The sequence below is a fragment of the Mesocricetus auratus genome, unplaced genomic scaffold (assembly GCF_017639785.1).
Source record: "Mesocricetus auratus isolate SY011 unplaced genomic scaffold, BCM_Maur_2.0 Super-Scaffold_100691, whole genome shotgun sequence".
Lineage (NCBI taxonomy): Eukaryota > Metazoa > Chordata > Mammalia > Rodentia > Cricetidae > Mesocricetus > Mesocricetus auratus.
In genome coordinates, this window is record NW_024429267.1 from 45,239,235 (window position 1) to 45,264,508 (window position 25,274).

At 37.6% G+C, this 25,274-nt stretch overlaps 1 protein-coding gene and 1 non-coding gene across 6 annotated transcripts in view; both read right to left on the reverse strand.

Moving 5' to 3' along the window:
* Dock3 (dedicator of cytokinesis 3) overlaps positions 1 to 25,274 on the reverse strand; it is a 307,606-nt gene that overhangs the window by 217,015 nt on the left and 65,317 nt on the right. For all 5 annotated transcript variants that reach the window (XM_040739530.1, XM_040739529.1, XM_040739528.1 and 2 more), the window contains exon 4: positions 14,849 to 14,904. In XM_040739530.1, coding sequence (XP_040595464.1) covers positions 14,849 to 14,904 — 56 coding nt within the window. The remainder of the gene's footprint in view (positions 1 to 14,848; positions 14,905 to 25,274) is intronic.
* Positions 11,620 to 11,723, reverse strand: LOC121137727. The gene has a single exon (XR_005875033.1). It is a non-coding gene; the product is annotated as a U6 spliceosomal RNA (small nuclear RNA).

Genomic DNA, 25,274 nt, shown 5'->3' on the forward strand with positions numbered 1-25,274 from the left:
AATTAATGTAGAACATACCCAAACTTATGGGACACTATGGAGGCCATACTAAGAGGAAAGGTCATAGCACTAAATGCCTACATAAAGAATCTGAAGAAATCTCATACTAGCGAATTAACAGAACACCTGATAGCTCTAGAACAAAAAGAAGCAAACTCACCCAGGAGGAGTAGACGACAGGAAAAATGAGGGCTGAAATCAGTAAAATAGAAATAAAGATAACAGTAGAAATCATCAATGAAACATAAGACTTCTTTGAGAAAAACCAAGATAGACAAGCCCTTATCCAAACTGACCAAAAGGCAGAAAGAGAATATTCAAATTAACAAAATCAGAAGTGAAAGGGGGACATAACAACAGACACTGAGAAAATTCAGAGAATTATCAGGTCATACTTCAAAAACCTGCACTCCACAAAATTTGAAAACTTTAAGGAAATGAACAATTTTCCAGATAAGTACCTCATACCGAAATTGCATTTGTATTTTATGAATATGAATGGTCTGCATGTATATCTGCAGACCAGAAGAGGGCATCAGATCCTATTACAGGTGGCTGTGAGCCACCAAGTGGTTCCTGGGGATTGAAATTAGGACCTCTAGGAAGAGCAGTCAGTCAGTGCTCTTAACCTCTGAGCCATCAATCCAGCTCCAACATACCAAAATTAAATCAAGATCAGATAAACCTATGCCCCCTAAGGAAATAGAAGCAGTCATTAAAAGTCTCCCAAACAAAAAACAAACAAACAAAACAAAACAAAAACAAAAACAAAAAAACAGAACCAGGTGGCATCAACACAGAATTCTACCAGAAATTCAAAGAAGCGCTAACTCCGTTACTCCTCAACTTGTTCCACACAATAGAAACAGAAGGAACATTACCAAACTTATGAGGCTACAGTTACCCTGATACCCAAACCATACAAAGATGCAACAAAGAAAGAGTACTACAGACCAATCTCCCTCATGAATACTAATGCAAAAATACTCAATAAAATATTGGCAAACTGAATCCAAGAACACATCAAAAAAAAATAATCTAACATGACCAGGCAGGCTTTATCCCAGAGATGCAGGGTTGGTTCAACATATGGAAATCTGTTAATGTAATGCACCATATAAACAAACTGAAAGAAAAAAACTACATGATCATCTCATTACATGCTGAAAAAGCCTTCGACAAAATTCAACACCCCTTCATGATAAAGGTCTTGGAGAGATCTGGGATACAAGGAACATATCTAAACATAATAAAAGCAATATACAGCAAGCCGACAGTCAACATCAAATTAAATGGAGTTAAATGGAGAGAAACTCAAAGCAATTCCACTAAAATCAAGAATACAAGATACAGCTGTCGACTCTCTCAATATCTATTCCATATAGTACTCGAAGTTCTAGCTAGAGCAATAAGACAACAAAAGGAGATCAAGGGGATACAAATCAGAAAGGAAGAAGTCAAACTCTCACTATTCGAAGATGAAAAGATACTAGACATAAGTGACCCCAAAATTCTACCTGGGAACTCCTACAGATGATAAACATGTTCAGTAATGTGGCAGGATACAAGATTAACTAAAAAAAATCAGTATTTCTCCTATATAGAGATGATAAACTGGCTGAGAAAGAAACAGAGAAACATCACCTTTTACAATAGCCACAAACTTAAAACATCTTGGGGTAACACTAACCAAACAAGTGAAAGACCTATATGACAAGAACTTTAACTTCCTAAGGAAAGAAATTTAAGAAGATATCAGAAAATAGAAAGATCTCCCATGCTCTTGGATAGGTAGGATCAACATACTAAAAATGGCAATCCTACAAAAGCAAACTACAGATTCCATGTAATTCCCATCAAAATCCCGGAACAATTTTTCACAGACCTTGAAAGAACAAAACTCAACTTCATTATGGAAAAACAAAAAAAAAACCAGAATAGCAAAAACAATCCTGTACAATAAAGGAACTTCTGGAGGCATCACTATCCCTGACTTCAAACTCTACTATAGAGCTATAGTAATAAAAACAGACAGGTGGATCAATGGAAAAGAATCAAAGACTCCAACATTAATCCACACACCTATGAACACCGTGATTTTGGACAAAGAAGCCAAAATTGTACAATGGAAAAAGGAAAACATCTTCTAACAAATGGTGCTGACATAACTGGATGTCAACATGTAGAAAGATTTTAAATGATCCGTATCTATCACCATGCACAAAATTCAAATCCAAGTGGATCAAGGACCTCAACATAAATCCAGCTACATTGAAGCTGATAGGAAAGAAAGTTAGAAGTGGCCTTGAACAAACTGACACAGGAGACCACTTCCTAAATATAACACCAGTAGCACAGACACTGAAAGCAACAATCAATAAATGGGACCTCCTGAAACTGAAAAGCTTTTATAAAGCAAAGGACACTGTCAATAAGACAAAATGACAGCCTACAGAATGGGAAAATATCTTCACCAACCCCACATCTGACAGAGGGTTGATTTCCAAAATATATAAAGAACTCAAGAAACTAGATATCAAAATACAAAATAATCCTATTAAAAAATGGGGTACAGAGCTAAACAGAATTCTCTCCAGAAGAATCTTAAATGGACAAAAGACATTTAAGGAAGTGCTCAACATCCTTAATTATCATGGAAATGCAAATCAAAATGACTCTGAGATACCATCTAACACCTACCAGAATGGCTCAGATAAAAAATACTGAGGACAGCTTATGTTGGAGAGGATGTAAAGTCAGGGGAACACTCCACTGCTGGTGGGAGTGAAAACTTGTACAGCCAATTTGGAAATCAGTATGGTGGTTTCTAAGAAAATTGGGAATCAATCTACCTCAAGACCCATTGATACCATTCTTGGGCATATATCCAAAAAATGCTTAATCATACAACAAGGATACTTGCTCAACAATGTTCATAACAGCATTAATTGTAATAACCAGAACCTGTAATCAAAGGATAAGTAGGCCATAATCCACAGCTCCAGAAAAGCTAGGTAACGAGGAGAACCCTAACAGGGATACATGTATTGCACTGGGAAGGGAAACTGGATGAGATCTATGGGGTAAACTGGGCACAAGGTGAGGGTGGGAACAGAGAGGAGGATGAGAACAGAGGGGACAGGATGGTGGGGGTAGGGATGCAGTGGAAGAACAATGAAAGAGCTATCTTAATAGATAGAGCCACTGTGGGCTTAGGGAGAAACCTAGCACTAAGTTAATTCCCAAGAGTCCACAAGGATGACCCCAGCTAAGACTCCCAACAATAGTGGAGAGGGTACCCAAACTGGCCTTCCCCTGTAATCAGATTGGTGAATACTCCAACTATAATCATAGAGCCTTCATCCAGAAACTGATGGAACCAGATGCAGAGATCCACAACCATGCTTAGCTCTGGGAATCCAGTTAAAAAGAGGGAGGAGGGAATATATGGGCAAGGGAGGCCACGATCATGATGGATAAATCTACAGAGAAGGCTAAACCAAGCTCTTGGAAACTCATGAACTCTAGATTGACAGCAGTATACACTCCTGGGGACCAAATGAGGCCCTCCATATGTGGGAGACAGTTGTGAAACTTGAACTATCAGTGGGATTCCTGGGAGAAGGACCAAGACACAAACCTGGCACATGAGCTAGCTTGTTGGAGCCCATTCCCTATGATGGGAGGCCATCCTCAGCCTTAATGCATGGGAGAGGGGCTTGGCCCTGTCCCACCCTATTGTGTCAGACTTTGTTGACTCCTCATGAAAGCCCATATTCATGAGGAGAAGTAGACTGGGGATGGACAGGGTGGGCAGGGGAGTGGCAGGAGGAGTGGCAAGGAGAACTGTGGTTGGAATGTAAAATGAAATTTAAAAGAATAAATTATAAAAGAGTCTACCAACAAATAGATAGTAGCATCAGATGCATTCACTAATGAATTTATTAGACACTTTTAAGATTCTTGTTTTGTTTTATTTTATGTGTGTGGGTGTTTGCCTGCACATATGTTTGTGTACTGTGTGTGCACAGTGCCTTCAGAAACCAGAAGGTGGCACTGGATCCTCTGTAACTGGAGTTAGCCATGGTGTAACTGTTGGGAATCAAACTTGGTCCTCTGGAAAAGCAGCCCAGTGCTTTTAAACACTGAATAATCTCTCCAGTCCCAAAATTGATCAGACTTTAAATAAGAAACAATATCCCCAAGATCTGGTCCTGCTGGGAAAAAGCTTAGCGAAAAAAAAAAAAGGAAAAAATACTGGATTTCTGTTTCCATAATAAAATCTACAGAATATTTCTATCCAAATATTGAGTGATTTTCCCAGCAAGACTGAGATTTGGGGTCTTGATGGGGGATGTCCTTCTGTATGTATGTTTCTCTTATTGGTTGATGAATAAAACACTGTTTGGCCAATAGAGGCAGGAAGATTAGGAGACGAGGGGAATTCTGGGAAAGGTGGGCAGAGAAAGACCGCAAGGAGGCACCATGTAGAGACAAGGAGGATAGGATGCACTAGGCATTCTCTGGTAAGATAAGGCCATGTAGAAATGCACAGATTAGTAGTTATAGGTTAATAATTAAGACAGAGCTAGCCAATAAGAAGTCCTAGCCATTGGCCAACAGTTTAACAACTGACATAGCATCTGTATGTTTATTTGGGGCTGAAGTGGCAGCAGGACTAGACTGGAATAAAGACACTCCAGCGACAAGGTCTCATCACAGCAGGTTATGAGCCTATAGCAAAAGCATCCCAGTTAAAGAGCATGTGCTGAGTTTCTACCACATATGTATACTGCACCTCTGCCTATTTGTACAGGAGCATGGCCACAACTGCCAGTGTCTTATACTATGCAAGCTGCTTTTTGAAAAACTTGTACTGCTTTTGCTGAAGAGCTTGTTTCCATCTGGTTAATAAAGTTATTTAAATAGGTTACATGGAAATTTTCCTATGAGAAACTTTAGGTTGTCATACTTTTAGATTGCTTTTAATTTTTTTCTTTTTTCTCTTTAATGTTATTAGACAATTAAGCAAACTTTTATTGAAGCCTACATTGTGGTACAGAAATACATTTCAACTGATCATAAGCCTAACACCAATGAAGAGAAATTATGGCACCAAAACTTCCCCTCCTTAATCACACTAGGAGCACTATTCAATCTACATTAGTTTTTTAAGCTTTGTTCCACAAAAACCTATGCATATTTCAACATTAGAATTCTTAATTCTAGAGTTCGAGGCCTGTCTGGTCTATAGAACTAGTACTAGTTCCAGGACACACACACACACACACACACACACACACACACACACACACACCATCTAAAAAAATCACCAAAAAAAAAAGAATTCTTAATTCTTTAAGGTCAGACCTTAAGCCAACAAAATCTCCTGGATTACAAAGTCCAGCTTAAGTAAGCACCAGTCCTCCAAACAGCATTTGAAAACATCAGGTGCTGTGCTCATTACAGAATTAGACTGATAAAGCTGACTGAAAGCTTTCCCAATGAAGCATTTGATCAGCAACAGCATGCTTAAAGTAAAAACAGCTCATTTTCTTCTTTTTAAAAATGATCCAAGGCGGTAGTGGTACCCACCTTTAGTCCCAACACTCAGGAAGCAGAAGCAGGCAGATCTCTGTGAGTCTGGTCCACAGAGTGAGTTCCGGGACAACCAGGACTACACAGAGAAACCCACTCTGGAAAACACCAAAACCAAACAAAAAATCCAGCTGCAGTTGCTACTTTTTAAAAAAATTTCACTAAGAATCAAACATTTTGTAGAGAGTTTCAGAACTTCAGGCTAACTAAAGGAAAATTCATGGACACAGACCAGCAGAGCATAGAGAGTTTTATTTGGTAGCACATTATCAGGTTGCAGAGGGAAGTCCTACTGGAGACAGACATTTCACAAGAAAAAGGCCACCACTCATAAAGGCACAGTCAGGAAAGCTCCTCGGGAGAGGAGATCAAAACAGACTTGTGTGTCTAGATAACATTATTTAGCTACAAAATGAGGAAGCACTGGGTTAGACAGTTCTAAAGGGTCGGCACCAGTATGAGGTCATTTTGTTGTTGTTGCTTTTTAAAAATATTTTTAATTTGTTAAGAATTTCATAAAACATATCTTGATAATTCTAGTCAACATTAACACATCTATTTAACTGGTTCTTCTCTGCAATGTTTTCTGTTCCCCACCTCTAAGAATGTTTCTCATCTCCATGTACCTCACTGACTACAACTTTTCATCATCTTATTATGAATTCTCCTCTTCCGCCTAAATTGAAATGTTACAGTTCCCTAAAATCTGTCTTCAGTTCAGCTCTACCTACATTAATTAACTCCTTTTTTTCAACCAGTCCCTTAGCTTTAAAATCAACAGAAAACTAGTGACTTCCAAATTTACACAACTTCACATTCAAACAGACAACTGCCTAATTTACAACTCCACTTAAATCTGTAACTCTTCAAATTTAATGTATTCAAGATTGCAGTTTTTATGTCTTCTTAAAAACAAATCCCTTTTCTGTTAAGAGAAGCTTTTTCTTTGCTAGCCACTTTGGTTTATCCCCCGCCAGTCGCCTGGGCTCTGCCGCGCCAGCCTGGTTCTAGATCCGCATGAGTCCCAAATAAACACACAGGAGGCTATATTAATTATGAAGCTGTTGGCCTTGTTTGTCTCTTACTGGCTAGCTCTGCCTTAAGTAATTACCCCATAATTGTTAATCTAAGTATGTTTCTTACCGGAGAATAGTTCCCAGCGTCCTACCCCCATGGAGTCACATGTTGACTCTCCTGTGTTTCTCCTACCCAGAATCCTCCTGGATTCCTAGCCCCACCTATCTAGATTCCTATTGGCCAGACAGTGCTTTATTAGCATAAGACTTCCCCAACATCTCCTCTTTTCTGTTTAAACAAAAAGAAAGGTCTTAACTTTAACACAGTCAAATTGTATATAACAGAACAGTTATCAAATAAGAACATAGTTACAATATTTTAGCAAGATTTAAAGAAAATATCATCCATACCATCCTTATGAGTTCAAAGTTCTATATGTAACTTATCTTTTATTATAACTAAGGAAAACTATAACTATCTGTCTTCAACTCCATCAAAGACCACAGAAGGATAATATATAAACACTAGGATTGACAGAGACATCTTACTGCCTGGACAGTCACCCGAAGTTCCTCTGTAACGTTGGGGTATCCATCTTCAGCCCATAGGCCACAATGTGTCTGGAACACTTCTCAGCAAAGCAGGAAATTTCAAACTGTCCATCTGCATTGGCAGTCTGTCAGTCATTTTTCTTTGTCCTGCAGAAAGTCTCGTAGACTCTTCATCAAGCAGGAACCCTGTAAGACTGAGTTCAGTAGTCACTTTCCTGTGGGTCCTGCATGTCCAGATGATACAACAACAGTCAAGAAGTACAGGCAAGGGCAGTTCTTGCCCAAATGGCTAATCTTGCCATGTTGAAAGCAAACTCCATAACAAGTTTCTTCGATGCCCATCTTCCTCTCAGATGTAATTGGTGCTGCCAGGAGCAGACATTTCTCATTGTCAAGAAAAGCCCTAAACCATTTTAAATGCCATTTTCTGAAGGTCTTTGAGAGGTTTGAAGACTGTTTATCTATCTCAAATATTTTTCTGTATATCTAGAAAACCTAACTTACCTAACTATAAATTCTGACTATTATAAGTAACTATTTATAATCTGTATTTAATTACGCATTACATTTTAAAAGATCAGTATAAGCACAATACTTAATCATGAGGAGAAATATACATATCACAAAATTGACCTTGAATTTGTATCAATAAATGAAAAACAATACCTATATCATAATTCCCTTTTTTACCATTAAAAGGATTGGCTGTGATCACTAGCCAATTATAAACAATCCCATTTAAATGAAAACAAAGATTTATAAACAAGATGGGAATTAGGACGTCGCTCATTCCAAACTGCTTCCTGCTGGAAGGGGGCGCTGTTCATACCATGGGGATCATGACAAAACTCAGAAACCTGTATAAGTCCGTATTTTCGGGGTCTGTAAAGCTGCATCATCTTAGCTGTCTCAATAGTTGGAACACCTGGTCCACTGCTTCCGGGGGTCTTGGTTCGTCAAACCACAAAAGCCTGGAAGGAATCCTTAGCTTTTCATTTTCTGTAGAAACATAAGCAAAAACTCCTTTTCCAAGTAACATATCCTTATACTTAAATTTTGAAGTCAAGGCATTTTCAAAAGATAGAAGTTGGATTAATTCAGCAGCATTTATAATCAAGTGTACTTTAGCAGCAGTTCCTTCCTGAGCAAGCAAAAAACTGAAAAACACAATAGCGTACAGTATCCAGACTCTCTGTGTATTTTCCATCTTTACGTGGCTTATTTATTTATCTATTATTACTTTATTTATTTTACTTTTATTTATTTTTCTTTGAGACAGGATTTCTCTTTGGAAATCCGCCTGCCTCTGCCTCTGGAGTAAATCTTACCAGCGTGCACCACCACAACGCCGGCTTTTATATTTATATACCACTTTGTCATTTCATTTTCTCTCTCAATCTCACGTATATTTTTAAGCACACTGTAAACCTTTAAAGGTTTTGTTCATCCAAGTCTGACTTTACTGTAAATCCTTATGTTTTTCGGGCCACGTGTCTTAACTGTAAAACCACGGCTGTTTTAAACTGCCATTTCAAGATGGCGGGCGTAAGCGTGACTCCAGCTTACCGCCTCAGTCCATGCTGACCTCCAGCAAAAGCTGCCACTTCCAGCTGTACGTACATCCCTTTCAATCGGTAGCAGAGTCTCTTAAAACAACCTTGCTTTTATTTTTTTTTCTTTTTATGCCGAGTCAGGAAGCGAGCCACGTGAATCTCAGCTTGTCGCTAGCAAAACACCTGAGAAAAATGCTGCTATCAAAAATCTGTGCTTCTCTCTGTTCTTCTGTTTCTAAAATTCCTTTAAATCTTTTGTTATTTTGCGTGGAAATTCAATCCCGCTCCTGACAACCATTCTGTTAAGAGAAGCTTTTTCTTTGCTAGCCACTTTGGTTTATCCCCCGCCAGTCGCCTGGGCTCTGCCGCGCCAGCCTGGTTCTAGATCCGCATGAGTCCCAAATAAACACACAGGAGGCTATATTAATTATGAAGCTGTTGGCCTTGTTTGTCTCTTACTGGCTAGCTCTGCCTTAAGTAATTACCCCATAATTGTTAATCTAAGTATGTTTCTTACCGGAGAATAGTTCCCAGCGTCCTACCCCCATGGCGTCACATGTTGACTCTCCTGTGTTTCTCCTACCCAGAATCCTCCTGGATTCCTAGCCCCACCTATCTAGATTCCTATTGGCCAGACAGTGCTTTATTAGCATAAGACTTCCCCAACACTTTTCAAACTACACATCTCCCTAAATAGTGACTACATCTTTGATGAAAAAGTCGCATCTTCTTTAATCTGTATGTGCTATTGGAAAATTAGCTGGGAATGAAGGTGCACACCTTTGATCCCAGCACTCAGAAGGCAGGGGTAGACGGATCTCTGTGAGTTCGTGGCCATTCTGGTCTACAAAGAAAGTTCCAGGATAGCTAGGGCTGCTACACAAAGAAACTCTATCTCAAAAAAGAAAAGAAAAAGAAAATTCCATCATCTCAAATGCCAAAATGGATACAGTACCTTACCACTTTCTATCAGTCTAATAAACATCTGCATCTAAGTCAGCACAGTGTCCTCCACGAGCTAGTATAATCTTCCTTTATATTTTTCTCTAGTGTTGGGGACTGAACACAGGGTTTTTGCATGACAGTCAATCACTTTAATATAAAGTTATATTTAGCCTAGACCAGTTCTAACTTTCTGTACATATTTTCTTTGTGGTTTCCATGACACTTGCATAGGGCATTTTATAATCATCTATTCTAAGCTGATATGTATGTGCATGCATGTGCATGTGTGAGAGAGAGGGGGGCATATACATGTGGGTGTATATGCCCATGTGAAGGCCAGAGGAAGACTCCAAGTGTCTTGCTAGTCTATCATGCTCCACCTTCTCTCAAGGCAGGGTTTCTGTAAGCTAACAAGCTTCAGAGATCCTCCTGTCTGTCCCAGGCAGCATAAGGGTTACAGGTACACATGACCATGCCTGGCTTTTTATATAGGTGCCAGGGATTTGAAGTCAGATTCTCATGCTACCTAATGAGCCATTTCATCAGCCTTCAAGTTTATAGTTTTCAATTGTATACAAAAATTCTATAATTTCTTTCCCAAATTTTTGTCACCAACATCACAACTAACATCAACATGTATTCACTGATAAATTTTGCAACTATATTTATTCTCAATTCTTTTAATTTTATATTAAAATTACAAGTGATTTATATACTACCTTGATAATATTTATGTCTCTGTGTTTCTATCTCTGCCTTTACCCATGAATCCTATACTTTCATTTTCCTTTACAGCATATAACAAGCACCCTTTTTGCTCCAACTTAAAGAACTCTTTCCTTGTATTTCTTGCTAGGTAGGTCTACTTGTGATAAATTACTTCTGCTACTATTTGTATTGGAAAATCTTTCTATCATTAAAGGGTCATTTTACTAGGCACAATATTTTTACTAAATGGTTTATTCCTATGGTATGCTGAATTTATCATTCCATTTCCTTCTATTCTGAAAAATCTATACTGAGAAATATTCCATATTTTATAAAATTCCTTGTACACAAGTTACTTTTTATTTTGTTGCTTTCAAAATATTTGTCTTTTACTCCTATTAGCAAAATGAAAAAAAAGTCACCTGCCTTGGTGTTTGTGACTGGCTTCAACAGGGAAACAATTCATCTGAGAAGCTGGGACCCTCTCAAGCCTTTTCTATGAAAACGTATTATTCCTCCATTCTTCTGGAAAGTCTCAAGATTATGGGTCTCCTTCCAATTGTTCATACCCACAAATAGCCACGGTAAATCACCCTTCCCTGGGGTACTGTATTGAAAAGACCAGGGCACCAGATACTCTGCTCTTCTCTCTCCCTCTGAGAAAAAATTCAATCTTGCAGAAATATACTGACTACAGGGAGCTACGCATCCCCTTTTTCTAAAACAGTGTACTGAACAGCTGAGACACTAGATGCCCGTTACACTCCTCTTTAGCCCAGCTGGGAAGAAGTCTTGATTTTGCACTATTCTTAGTCTTACAAAGTTGTACAAGCTTCAGTATGCTGCCACTCCTTTTATTTGTTCTTTGTTGCCTCTGAAGTTTAAACTATTCAGGTAACTTCAGCGATTGCAGTAAAGTGGGTTGAAATGTGTCACTCGGGCAGTGCCCAAAAATGCTAAAAACGTTAAGTATATTCCACTCATTTTATGTTGCTTTAGTGGAATAGATCAACTGATGTAAACTCTGTCTTAGCTATCACGGAGAAAGGTATCATTCATTCAAATGAGATTGTTCTTAAAAGTTTCAAAAGTAGCTGTTTCCTATTTTGTACTCTGTGGGGTCCTGCATCATCTTTACTGGCCTCTGTACCACTTATAAAAAAGATATATTGCTGTATATGTGATTGTTAAATCATGGTTTCTGCAAAGGTTGAGGGATGGGATTTCCTTTCTACCTTTTCTCTCTTTTAAAATATGAACACTGCACGAATTTGTGTGTTATCCTTGTACAGTGGCCATGCTAATCTTTGCATTGTTCCAATTTTGCTGTATGTGCTGCCAAAATGAGCACTTATTCCATCTTGCTGATGAAAAAAACTACCATTGTCTTTCTGGGCTCTCTTCCACCATTTGACAAATTGAAACTTTCTGAGGAAAAAAAGAACTAAAGTAAACATGAAGTTCTTCCTTTATACATCTGTTCCTTCATGGATCATCACCTTTAAAAATCCGTGCCAAAAGAAAACAAAGCCAGCTAGGGCTACAGAGACCCCCATTTCAAAAACTAAAAATAAAAAAGCAAAAGAACGCTTAGAGATCCTATCTATGTCAGTTGTTCACCAGTGCCTGCAGGCAGGGTTTTTTCTTCATACTTTATCTGGGTTTCATAACTTCTATTCTGTATGATGACCCTGCTAGACATCTAGATACAATAGTTAATACAATAGTTAATTCTAGGTAGCTTTCTATGATTTATATCCAAAGACCTTTGCAATATGCTCCCACAGAGAAAGAGTATATCCAATAAATATGGCTGTCCTGAGCAATTCTCTGCATAGCTATAACTATAGCCCTTGTTGCTTTCCCTAAGCAAACAGAATTCAGGTGTATATTCTTCTGCTATCGAATTGTCTCCCAAGCCTTCACAGTTATTAAAAATAAGACACATGCATTGTTCCTGAGCTCAAGGTGAGTCACTTACCATGAGGAAGCACTGTCTTGCTAGTATTTTCTGAGATGCTCTTTTTCTGGATCACTACATATTCTCTGGAAGTCCTTCCTTACCTCACTCTCATGGTGCTTCTGCACAATTTCAGCTCTGTTATAGATCATAGTGCTACAGATTAAGAATATCATTTTTATGTTTTGCTACATAAAACATAAAAATGGCCATTTCAACTTGGAAAATAAATTTTTGTAACATCTAAGATTTATACTTTCTCCATTGGGAATCTAGATACACTCTTTCCCTCATACAACTTTTATAGAGTATTTATACTTTGGCAGTCCTTACTTAAAATTTTGAAGTGGCAAGTTTACACACATACAAACTAGTGTATGTTTATTTCATAAAAGGAAAAAGGGAAGAAATAGAAATATGTCAGGGACTCTGGACATGGCTCAATGTATCGTATTCATCACACACAGGGCTCTGGGTTTACTTCTGAACACAAAGAAAAATGAAGGCAGGATAAAGAATTATTTTAATAGTATATTTATGTCATAATATTGTAATTCTTTTAATTCCCCAATAACAAATTTTACCTTAGCAGTAAGACCAGTGATTTACTAATAACCTCCAAACCTAACCTTTGTGCTGAACTTTGTTACACAACCCCCTTTGTCAGTCACAGATACTAGAAAGATATCAAGGGAAAAATGTGTTTCTTACTGTTCCTATAAACAATTCTCTATCGAAGAAAATTGGCTTTAGCATCCAGTTGTCTTTGGCATTGATAGTTTGCCCTTATTGCCACATTACCCATACATACCACCAGAGGCCCTGTTATTTCCCTTTCTCAAATGTTTGAGCTCCAATGTCTCAAGACCCATTTTCTCCAGTTCCTAGGGTCTGGTGTCCACATGCACTTATACTTTGTATCCCAGCCATTTGAGTAGACTGATGTCTGTTGTTTTCATTATTTGGTTGATATCAGTATTTCCTCTTTTGTTTTTCACCCTTAAACACTAACACAAATAATTTCCTACATCAAATCCCACTTCATATTTTAACTAAAGTATTTTATGTCTTCATGACTAATCTTTAAATGACTACAGACTCTAATACTTATTCACTCTCCAGTCAACAGTTTTCTGAGTTGAAAAGTAAATACTACTTAAATTTTATATAACTTTAGAAAATAGAACGTGACAATAGCAAATATCTCAAAAAGCACTCTTAACATATAAAACAATCAATGTTAGCATTTAGTATATTTATTTCTCATCTCTTTTCTGTGAAGATTGCGTTTTTCTTTTGTTGTTGTTCTCTAAATGCATTTTTAAAAGATTTTATTTAAAAATACTTTTGCTTTACTGAAAATAGATTTTTTTTCTCACATAATATATCCTGATTACAGTGTTCCTCCCTGTACTCTTCCCAATTCCTCCCCAGCTCCTTCCTATCCAGATTCATACCCTTCATTCAAAAACAAACAGACTTTTAATGGATAACAATAAAATAAAATTTAATGAAATAAAATATAATAAAACAAAATACATTTGAGTTGTACAAAAAAACAAACAAAAGAAAAAGATTCCAAGATATGGCATAAGAATCAAGACCCATTCATTTGTACATTCAGGAATTCCATAAAAACACTAAACTGTGGTGATATATACCTTTAATTCCAGAACTCTGGAGGCAGAAATAGACAGGTTTCTGTGAGTTCGAGACTACCCTGGTTTACATACCAAGTTCCAGGTCAGTAAAAGCTACATAGTGAGTCCCTGTCTCAAAAACAAACAAGCAAAACAATAACAAAAACTTATCTTGGCTTTTCAAATGTGTGCTTAATATATTCATTTGCATAAGAATGTTTTCTATTCACAAGGTATACCTTTAAATTTTAATCTTTACTTATAAATAAAAGATTATAAGTTTCCTTCACTTTGACATAAGTGAATGACAAATTTATCTCTAACAACTACTCTACAAATTCTCAAAGTCATAACTAATATACTTATAAAAAGATATTATATATGTAACTGCTTGGACAAAATTTACAGCTAAGGGTATTTATCTGGAATATGGTTTAAAAATTAGAGCTCTGGATTCTATATAATAATAAATACATATTTTTAAAAATCCTGTCAGGGGCTGAAGAGATGGCTCAGTGGTTGAGAGCCCTGGTTGCTCTTCCAGAGGACCCACGTTCAATTCGAGCACTCACATGGCAGCTCACAGCTGTCTGTAACTCCAGTTCCAGGGGATCTGATACCTTCATACCAATGCAAATAACGTTTAAAAATAATTTTAGGGGACTGAAAAGATGGCTAAATGGTTAAGAGCACTGGCTGTTCTTCTAAAGGTCCTGAATTCAATTCCCAGCAACCACATGGTGGCTCTCTTCTGGTATGCATGCAGGCTGAACGCTGTATACATAATAATGAAATAAATCTTTAAAAAAATTTAACCATGTCAGACTTCCTCTGCAACCTCTAATAATTATAAATTAACTTAGGCTAATTACTTACCCCCTATTACTGACAATTGCCTTTTTCAAATGAATATAATTTGCAGGAAAGATCCCCTGTAAAACAAACAAAAAGTTCAGTTAACAAAATATAAATTGTGATTAAAAGTTAGTATATATTGAAATAGAATGGAAATGTAGTAAATATTCTATTAAAACAACCACTTTGCACATCAGGAATACAGAGTTGAACGGAGAGCATTAGGATGGGATTTTACGACCATGTATAACTAGATTGTATACTCAGGAGAAAACTACAGTCTTAAACACTTCATAAATAAAATGTTTAAAAAATTACAAAGTAGAAATAGTCTATTAAAATGACTCACAAGCTACAGTACTGTGTACAGGTCATTCATGCTCAAAACCCACGTCATCATCTTACCAGTGACTTGCAGTTATCCAACTTTGCTACAGAAACAATTTTCCAGACTCTTGCTAATATTTAGATTCATTTAAATGTGTCAGTTTGGATGATTTTGAAAATAGTTCATCTCATATTCCTTTTTAAACTATTTTCACTTAGTAAGAAATATATCTCTAATTTTGAAATTAATTTTAATTAAGTGTGTGTGTGTGTGTGTGTGTGTGTGTGTGTGTGTGTGTGTGTGTGCAGCATGCATGGAAGTCAGAGGACAACTTGTGGGATTTCCTTCTTTTCTTCTACTATGTGGGTGCTGAGGCTTGAACTCAAGTGGTTACGTTTGGTGACCGGTAAGAGCCATTCCAGTTTTCCAATCATTTCACTTTCTCCTAATAAATTCCTTCAGATAAAATATGAATAGCCTAAATACTATCATCCTTTAACGTACAGTATAATAGAGTCAACCAATAATATATATGACTATTAGCAACTTAACTATAGCAATTCATTTATTATATAATGGCTTTTAACAAAAGATAGCACTGACAAGGAATATTACATATGAGATAATATAAAGACTTAGGCTACACAATTGCATGCGGAAATAATTAAATGAAGCTCTCATATATGATAATATACGCACCAAGAAAAGCTAAGTAGAAGTAGTAAAGAAAGCAACTACATATCAATAAAGTAAACAAGTCATCAGGTTGTTATAGTGATTGTATAAAAAATTTCCAATAAATGTAAGGCTTTCACAATAGCATAAAGTAAACAATAATGCACATTAAAAGCCAGATAAATCTTGATATATAAATCTTGAACCTTAAATAGGTCCTTGCAACTCAAACCAGTAAAAAAAAAAACATCAGCATCAAACAACCATACAATCTATTCACTGGTTTCAGTACATCTAACATAAAAAATACATGTTCTTCTAAGTGGGCTAAGGAACTTCTCTGATATCTATCTTTATCTAGATACCAAAACTAGATACTATAGCCTAGTTTCCCTAATGAACATAGATCTTGAAATTCTCAACAAAATATTCACAAATCAAATGTAAGATCATATTAATATCTTACATCACCATCACGCTAGCTTTATCTCTGAGATGCAAGGTTGGGTCAACATATACAAAGTAATAAATGCAATACGTTATACAAAAGGATGTAAGGACAGAAATAACATGATCACCTCCAATAGATACAGAAAAGTTTTTTTGACAAAATCCAACATCATTTAAAATCCTCAAAATAGGACTAGAAGGAACATACCTCAATATAATAATGGCTACATATTATAAACCTATAAGCTAACATTATACTAAGTGGAGAAAATGGGAACATTTTCTCCAAAATATGAAATGAAACAAAGGGGCCCACTCTTAATATAGTGTATGGAACTTAACTAGACCAGTAAGAGAAAAAATAAAAGGGATAAAAATAGGACAAGAAAAGGTTAAATTATCCCATTTGCAGGTGACATGATCTTATACTTAAGGATGCTATCTATGGTTACCATCAGAAAACTCTTAGATCTGATAAATACTTTCAGCAAAGCAACAGAATGCAAAAAGCAACATAAAAACCAGTAGCTTTTCTATATATCAATAATAAAATGGTCAGGAAAGAAATTAGGAAAAATAATTCATTTTCAATAGTTATGGCCCAATTGGTTTAACAGACATCTATAGAACACTCCATCCAAACACAAAAGAATATACTTTCTTCTCAGCTCCACACCGAACCTTCTCAAAAATCGACCACATATTTGGCAAAATAGCAAACCTCAACAGGTACAAAAAATTGGAAAGTTATTTATTTAACTTATTTTATCAGACCATCATGCCTTAAAGTTAGAATTCAACAATAACACAAATAGCAGAAACCCTGCAAACTCATGAAAATTGAATGATGCACAACTGCACCACTCCTGGCTCAAAGAAGAAATAAAAAAAAGAAATTAAAGACTTACTAGAATTTAATGAGAATGAAGACACAACATACCCAAACTTATGGGACACTTTGAAAGCAGTGCTAAGAGGAAAGTTCATAGCACTAAGTGTCCACATGAAGAAACTGGAGAATAGTCACACTAGAGAATTAACAGCACAACTGAAAGCTCTAGAACAAAAGGAAGCAAACTCACCCCAGAGGAGCAGACGCCAAGTAATAATTAAATTGAGGGCTGAAATCAGTAAAGTAGAAACTAGGAAACTGGTACAAAGAATCAATGTAACAAAGACTTGGTTCTTTGAGAAAAATCAACAAGATAGACAAACCTTTATCCAAACTTACCATACGGCAGAGTATGAACAGGCAAATTAACAAAATCAGAAATGAAAAGGGAGACATAACAACGGACAGTGAGGAAATCCAGAGAATCATCAGGTCATATTTTGAAAAGCTGTACTCCACAAAATTTGAAAATTTAAAGGAAATAGACAATTTTCTGGATAAATATCACTTACCAAAATTAAATCAAAAACAGATAAGCAATTTAAATAGTCCTATAACACCTAAGGAAATAGAAGCAGTCATCAAAAGTCTCCCAACCAAAAAAAGTCCAGGGCCAGATGGATTCAGTGCAGAATTTTACCAGAAATTCAAAGAACAGGTTATACCAATTCTCCTCAAAGTATTCCATGCAATAAAAGCAGAAGGGTCTTTGCCAAACTCTTTTTACGAGTCTTCAATAACATTGATATCCAAGCTACAGAAAGACACAACTAAGAAAGAGAACTTCAGACCAGTATCCCTCATGAACATTGATGCAAAAATACTCAATAAAATACTGGCAAATCGGATGCAAGAACACATCAGAAAACTCATCCACCATGACCAAGTAGGCTTCATTCCAGGGATGCAGGGATGGTTCAACATATGAAAATCCATCAATGTAATCCACCACATAAACAAACTGAGAAACAAAAATCACATGATCATCTCACTAGATGTTGAAAAAGCCTTTGATAAAATCCAGCACTCCTTCATGATAAAGGTCCTAGAGAGATCAGGGACAACAGGAACGTACCTGAATATAATAAAAGCAATATACAGTAAACCAACAGCTAACATCAAACTAAATGGAGAGAAACTCAAAGCAATTCCTCTAAAATCAGGAACAAGACAAGGCTGTCCACTCTCTCCATATCTCTTCAATATTGTACTTGAAGTTCTAGCTACAGCAATAAGACAACAAAAGGAGATAAAGGGGATACAAATAGGAAAAGAAGAAGTCAAACTTTCATTATTTGCAGATGATATGATAGTTTACATAAGTGACCCAAAAAACTCCGCAAGGTTACTCCTAGAGCTGATAAACACCTTCAGCAATGTGGCAGGATACAAGGTAAACTCAAAAAAATCAGTGGCCCTATTATATACAGATGATGAAGTGACTGAGAAAGAAATCAGAGAAACATCACCTTTTACAATAGCCAAAAACAGCATCAAATATCTGGGGATAATGTTAACCAAGGAAGTGAAAGACCTGTATATCAAGAACTTTGTGTCTTTGAAGAAAGAAATCAAAGAAGATACCAGAAAATGGAAAGATCTCCCATGCTCTTGGATTGGTAGGATCAACATAATAAAAATGGCAATCTTGCCAAAAGCAGTCTATAGATTCAATGCAATCCCTATCAAAATTCCATCACAATTCTTCAAGGACCTGGAAAGAACATTAATCAACTTTATATGGAAAAACAAAAGGCCCAGGATAGCCAAAACATCCCTATACAATAAAGGAACTTCAGGAGGCATCACCATACCTGACTTCAAGCTCTATTATAGAGCTATAGTCCTGAAAACAGCTTGGTATTGGCACAAAAATAGGCAGGTAGACCAATGGAACCGAATCGAAAGCCCTAATTTTAACCCACACACCTATGAACACCTGATTTTTGACAAAGAAGCTAAAACTGTACAGTGGAAAAAGAAAGCATCTTCAACAAATGGTGCTGGCATAACTGGGTAGTGGTATGCAGAAGACTGCAGATAGATCCATGTTTATCGCCTTGTACAAAACTTAAGTCCAAATGGATCAAAGATCTCAACATACATCCAGCCACACTGAAACTTTTAGAAGAGAAAGTGGGAGATACTCTTCAACAAGTTGGTACAGGAGACCACTTCCTAAACATAACACCAGTGGCACAGGCACTGAGATCGACATTTAACAAATGGGACCTTCTGAAACTAAAAAGCTTCTGTAAGGCAAAGGACACAATCAAAAAGACAAAAAGGCAGGCCACAGAATGGGAAAAGATATTCACTAACCCTACATCTGACAGAGGGCTAATCTCCAAAATTTACAAAGAACTCAAGAAACAAGTCTCCAAAACACCAAAGGATCCACTTGAAAGGTGGGGTACAGAGCTAAATAGAGAATTCTCAGTAGAGGAGGCTAAAATGGCCAAGAGACACTTAAGAAAGTGCTCAACATCCTTAGCCATCAGGGAAATGCAAATCAAAACAACTCTGAGATACCATCTTACTCCTGCCAGAATGGCTAGAATCAAAAACACCGAAGACAATTTATGCTGGAGGGGATGTGGAGAGAGAGGAACACTCCTCCACTGCTGGTGGGAATGCCGACTCATACAGCCTCTTTGGAAATCAGTATGGAGATTCCTCAGGAAAATGGGAATTAATCTACCACTAGACCCAGCAATTCCACTCTTAGGCATTTATCCAAATGAGGCAGGTTCATACAACAAGGGCATCTGCTCCACTATGTTCATAGCAGCATTGTTTGTAATAGCCAGAACCTGGAAGCAACCTAGATGCCCCTCAACTGAAGAGTGGATAGAGAAAATGTGGTACATTTACACAATGGAGAAAAAAACAATGGAATCTTGAAATTCACAGGGAAATGGATAGCACTGGAAGAAACCATCCTGAGTGAGGTAACCCAGTCGCAAAAAGACAAACATGGTATGTACTCACTCATATATGGATTTTAGATATGGATCAGGATAGTGCCAGTCTGCACTCCCACAGATAGAGAGTCTGGGAAACAGGAAAGAACCTAAAAGATATGCATATATGCATAGTACCCAAGAGAAGAGGATGGAGACAAGATCCTCTGAATGGATGGGGAACAGGGCGAGGGGGGGGTAGTGGGACCTGGGAAGAATAGAGGGGGTAAAGAGGAAGGGAGTTGGTCATGGGGGAACAGGAAGTTGAGGGGGTGGGGGTAGAATAGGGGGAAGAGGGAATCATAGGATAGTAGACAGATCAGGCACCAGAGTGACCTCGAGTGATCTAAAGGGATAACACCAATTGGCAAGCTAAGCAATAGTGGAGAGACCACCTCGAATGCCCATTCCTGATAATGAACTTGATGTCTATAACCATCTGGTAGCCTTCATCCTGGGACTGATGGAAGCAGAGGCAAACACACAGCTAAGCACTGAACTGAACCCAAGGAACCCAGTGACAGAGAGAGAGGAATGATGAGCAAATTGGCAAAGAATGGGCTGGCAAAACCAGCAGAGACAGCTGATCTGAACAGGGGAGTGCTCTTGGACCCCAGACCGACAGTGGGGAGGCCAGAATGGGACCGATCTGGACCCCCCAAATGTGAGTGTCAGTGAGAAGGCCTGGGCAACCTATGGGGCCCTGAGCTGTGGATCAGTGTCTATCCCTGGTATACAATCTGTCTTCATGTGCCTATAGCACAAAGAGAGATGCTCTCTCAGCCTGGACTCTTAGGGGAGTACCTTGACCCTACCAAGAGTAAAATGATAGACTCTAGACATCCCCTATGTGGAAGGATTTGGCAATAGGGTGGGAGGGAGGGTGGAAGGGGAGTGCGGGAGGAGGGGAGGGAGAGGGAACTGGGATTGACATGTAAAACAAGCTATTTAAAATTAAAATAAAAAAATACACACAAAAAAAAAAAAAACAACAATGCTTTTGCAGAGGAATGGTGTCTGGTTTCCTTCATGTCATGGGGCTCATAACCTCCTATAACTCGAGCTCCAGGGAATCTGATGCCCTCTTCTAGGTTCTCTGAACACATGTATACATACACACATAGGCACACAAACAAACATAAATAACAAGATAAATCTTTTTTAAAGCTAGGAATAAACCTCATTGGGGAGATTAAAAATATCGCTACAATGAAACCTTGAAAACATTTAAAAATGATACTGATACAGTCACTAGAAAAAAAAAATTCCATGCTTAGAGACTGGCCCAATTAATACTGTGGGAAAAATTACTTAAAGAATCCTAAATATTCCATGCAATCCCCACCAAAATGTAAGTGAAATTTCTCACTGAACTAAGAAAGTCTAAATTCATAGAGAACTATAATGACCTCAAAAAAACACAGCATTTAAACACACACACACAGGATAGAAGACAGATCAGGCACCAGAGTGACCTCGAGTGATCTAAAGGGATAACACCAATTGGCAAGCTAAGCAATAGTGGAGAGACCACCTCGAATGCCCATTCCTGATAATGAACTTGATGTCTATAACCATCCGGGAGCCTTCATCCTGTGACTGATGGAAGCAGAGGCAAACACACAACTAATCACTGAACTGAACCCAAGGAACCCAGTGACAGAGAGAGAGGAGTGATGAGCAAATTGGCAAAGAATGGGCTGGCAAAACCAGCAGAGACAGCTGATCTGAACAGGGGAGAGCTCTTGGACCCCAGAGCGACAGAGCATGGGACTGATCTGGACCCCCCCAAATGTGAGTGTCAGTGAGAAGGCCTGGGCAACCTATGGGGCCCTGAGCTGTGGATCAGTGTCTATCCCTGGAATACAAACAGTCATCGTGTGCCTATAGCACAAAGAGGGATGCTCTCTCAGCCTGGACTCTTAGGGGAGTGCCTGGACCCTACCCAGAGTGAAATGACAGACTCTAGATATCCCCTATGAGGAAGGATTTGGCAATAGGGTGGAAGAGTGGGGGAGAAGGGGAGTGCGGGAGGAGGGGAGGGAGAGGGAACTGGGATTGACATGTAAAACAAGCTATTTAAAATTAAAATAAAAAATGATAAAAAAATAAAAAATAAAAACACACACACACAAAAAACCCAGAAATTTCACAATACCTGACCCCAAGTTAACCAAAGTGACAAAAACAGCATTGTACTGACATACAAACAGACATATGAACTAATGGAAAAGAAAGGAAATACAGAAATACACTCACTCAGCTATGGTCACCTAAGTTTTGACAAAGGTGTTAAAACCATACTTTGGAGTTGGAAGGGGAAGATAATTTCTTCAGCAAACAGGGGAATCAGATATCTATATAGAGAAGAGTGAAGTTAAACTTTCATCTCTTGTCTTTCACTATATATACTGTGTGTGTCTATAAATTTTTTTCAAATTTTTGAAAAAAATACTTTATTATAAAACCTGAAAAAAAAGAAAAAGAGAAAAGAAAACCTGAATGCTGAAATTGCTGGAAGACAATCTAGGAAAAGCACTTCAAGATATGTGGGTTGTTTCGGTTTTCTTGTTTTTTTTAAATACTGGAATGCACAATAGTGGGAAATAAATGAACTGACAAATGGGATTACAGGAAATCCAAAGGCTTCTTCACAGTAGTAAAGCTATCCACAGGGACTGGCTACCAAACAGGAGAAAATCTTTGCCCATTATATCTCAGATAAGCTAATAGAATATCTAGATATGTATTTTTTAAAAAACTACAAAAATGGAACACCAAAAACTAAGCCTTCTGATCAATAAATGGATTGATGAACCAAAAAGACAGTTCTCAAAAGAAGAAAAACATGTGGCCAACAAATATTTAAAAAGTGCTTTACAGCTTTATGCATTAAAGAATACAAATTAAAACTCTTTTAAGATTGAATTTTACCCCAGTCAAAATAACTATCATCAAGAAAACAAGAGGCAACAAAGGCTGCTGAGGACATAGGAAAATAGGAACCCCTATTCACTGCTGGCAGGAATGCAAACTTGTGCAGCCACTATGAAAATGAGTATGTAGATCGCTCCAAAAACTAAAAATGGAACTAACATATGGTCGAACTATACTACTCTCAGGAATACACACAAGGGATTATTAAGTTCTACTACAGAGATTCTTACACATCTATGTTTACTGATGCACTACTCACATTAACAACAGAACCAATCTATATGTCTGTCTTAGTTAAACTTTCTATGACCATGGCAACTCTTATAAAGGAAAACATTTAATTGGGTGGCTTACAGTTCAGAGGTTCAGTCCATTATCATCATGGTGGGACATGGTGGTGTGCAGGCAGACATGGTGCTGGAGACTGAGCTGAGAATTCCACACTTTGATCCACAGGTAACAGGAAGTAAACTGAGATGCTAGGCATTGCTTGAGCATATATGAGGGCTCAAAGCTCACCCCCACAGTCACACATTTCCTCCAACAAGGACACATCTACTCAAACAAAGTCACACCTCTTAATAGTGCCATTCCCTATGATGAGCGCCAATTATATCCAAACTACCACAATATCCATAAAAGATGATTAGGTAATGAAAATGTGATGTATATACACAATTAAATTTTATTGAGCCACAAAGAAAAATGAAATCATGACACGTAGTTATATATTGTTTGTAATCTAACAAATAAACCTTGCCTGAAGATCAGAATGTAGAACTAAGCCACTAGTTAACCACACACCTAATTAAGAGCTAAGCCACTAGTTAACCACACACACTAAGTCACTAGTTAGTCATAGAGAACAGGCAGTGGTAGCCACACCTTTAATCCCAGCACTCAAGTGACAGAGGCAGATGGATCTCTGTAAATTCAAGACCACCCTGGGCTACATGAGAACGAATCAGTCTAAAGGAGAAACAGAGCTCACCCCTTTAATCCCAGAACTAGAGAGAATATAAGGCAGGAGCTCAGTGCAGTCTCAGATTGCATTCTGAAGATTCATGGAAACAGGATTGCCCTTTCAGTCTGAGGTACAGGTAAGAGCTAGTGACTCACGCTTTTCTGATCTTCGGCTTTAACCCCGATATCTGTCTCTGGGTTTTTATTATTTGTACTACAATTATATGCACAGAAAATTGATGACCTGGAAACCATATCTTAATGAAGTAGCCTAGAAAGAAAAATAGCCTGTTTTTTCTCTCATATGCATAAGACCTGTACAAGATCAAGCCAATCAACATTCAAGCATGAAAAGGGGAAGAACTCATTAGGACCCACTGCTGGCCAAAGAGATATTTGCCACGGTTACTGAGAGGAAGAGTCATGTTTCTTTGGGGGTGTAGCTCTGGTAGGTTGTCCATATTCTGTTGAGTGGCCTCCCATCTATTTGAATACAAGCAGTAATAACTGGCTCAATGAGTTATTGAACAAAAAGAGAGAAGAAGAAGGGGATGAAGAAGATGGGAAGGTCCAAGAGAGGGGCAAGGGACAGTTATGTTGATACTATCAAGATAATTAGTTCAAAGGTAAGAAATTGTCAAAGAATAAATAAAATATGCAAAAAGTATGTATGAGGATCCTATGATGAAGTTCCATTGCTTTGTATATTTTTCTAAAAAAAACTAATAAAAATATCCAGGTGCTGTGGTACTTAGGAAGCAGAAGCAGATGGATCTCTGTGAGTATGAAACCAGCCTGGTCTACAGAGTAAGTTCCAAAACAATCATGACTATACAGAAAGAACCTGTCTTTAAAAAATAAAAAGAAAGAAAAACCTAATAAAAACAACTAATTAAAAACCTCTATTCAGCAAAGAAAACAGCTACCAGTGAAGAAAGAGCCCACATAATTAAGAAAATCTTTGTAAGATACTCATTTCATATGAAATTAATACCAAGAATACACCAAGAACTAAAAAGAAAAAGTTAAATACATACACACACACACACACACACACACACACACACACACACACACACAAGCCCCAATCAATTTAATCAATAAATTAGTTAAGTGAATTGAGTAAACAGTTCTCAAAAGAAGAAAAACAAACCAGGTGGTGGCAGTGAAAACCTTTAATCCTAGCACTGGAAGGCAGAGGCAAGCAGATCTCTATGAGTTCAAGGCCAAACCTGGTTT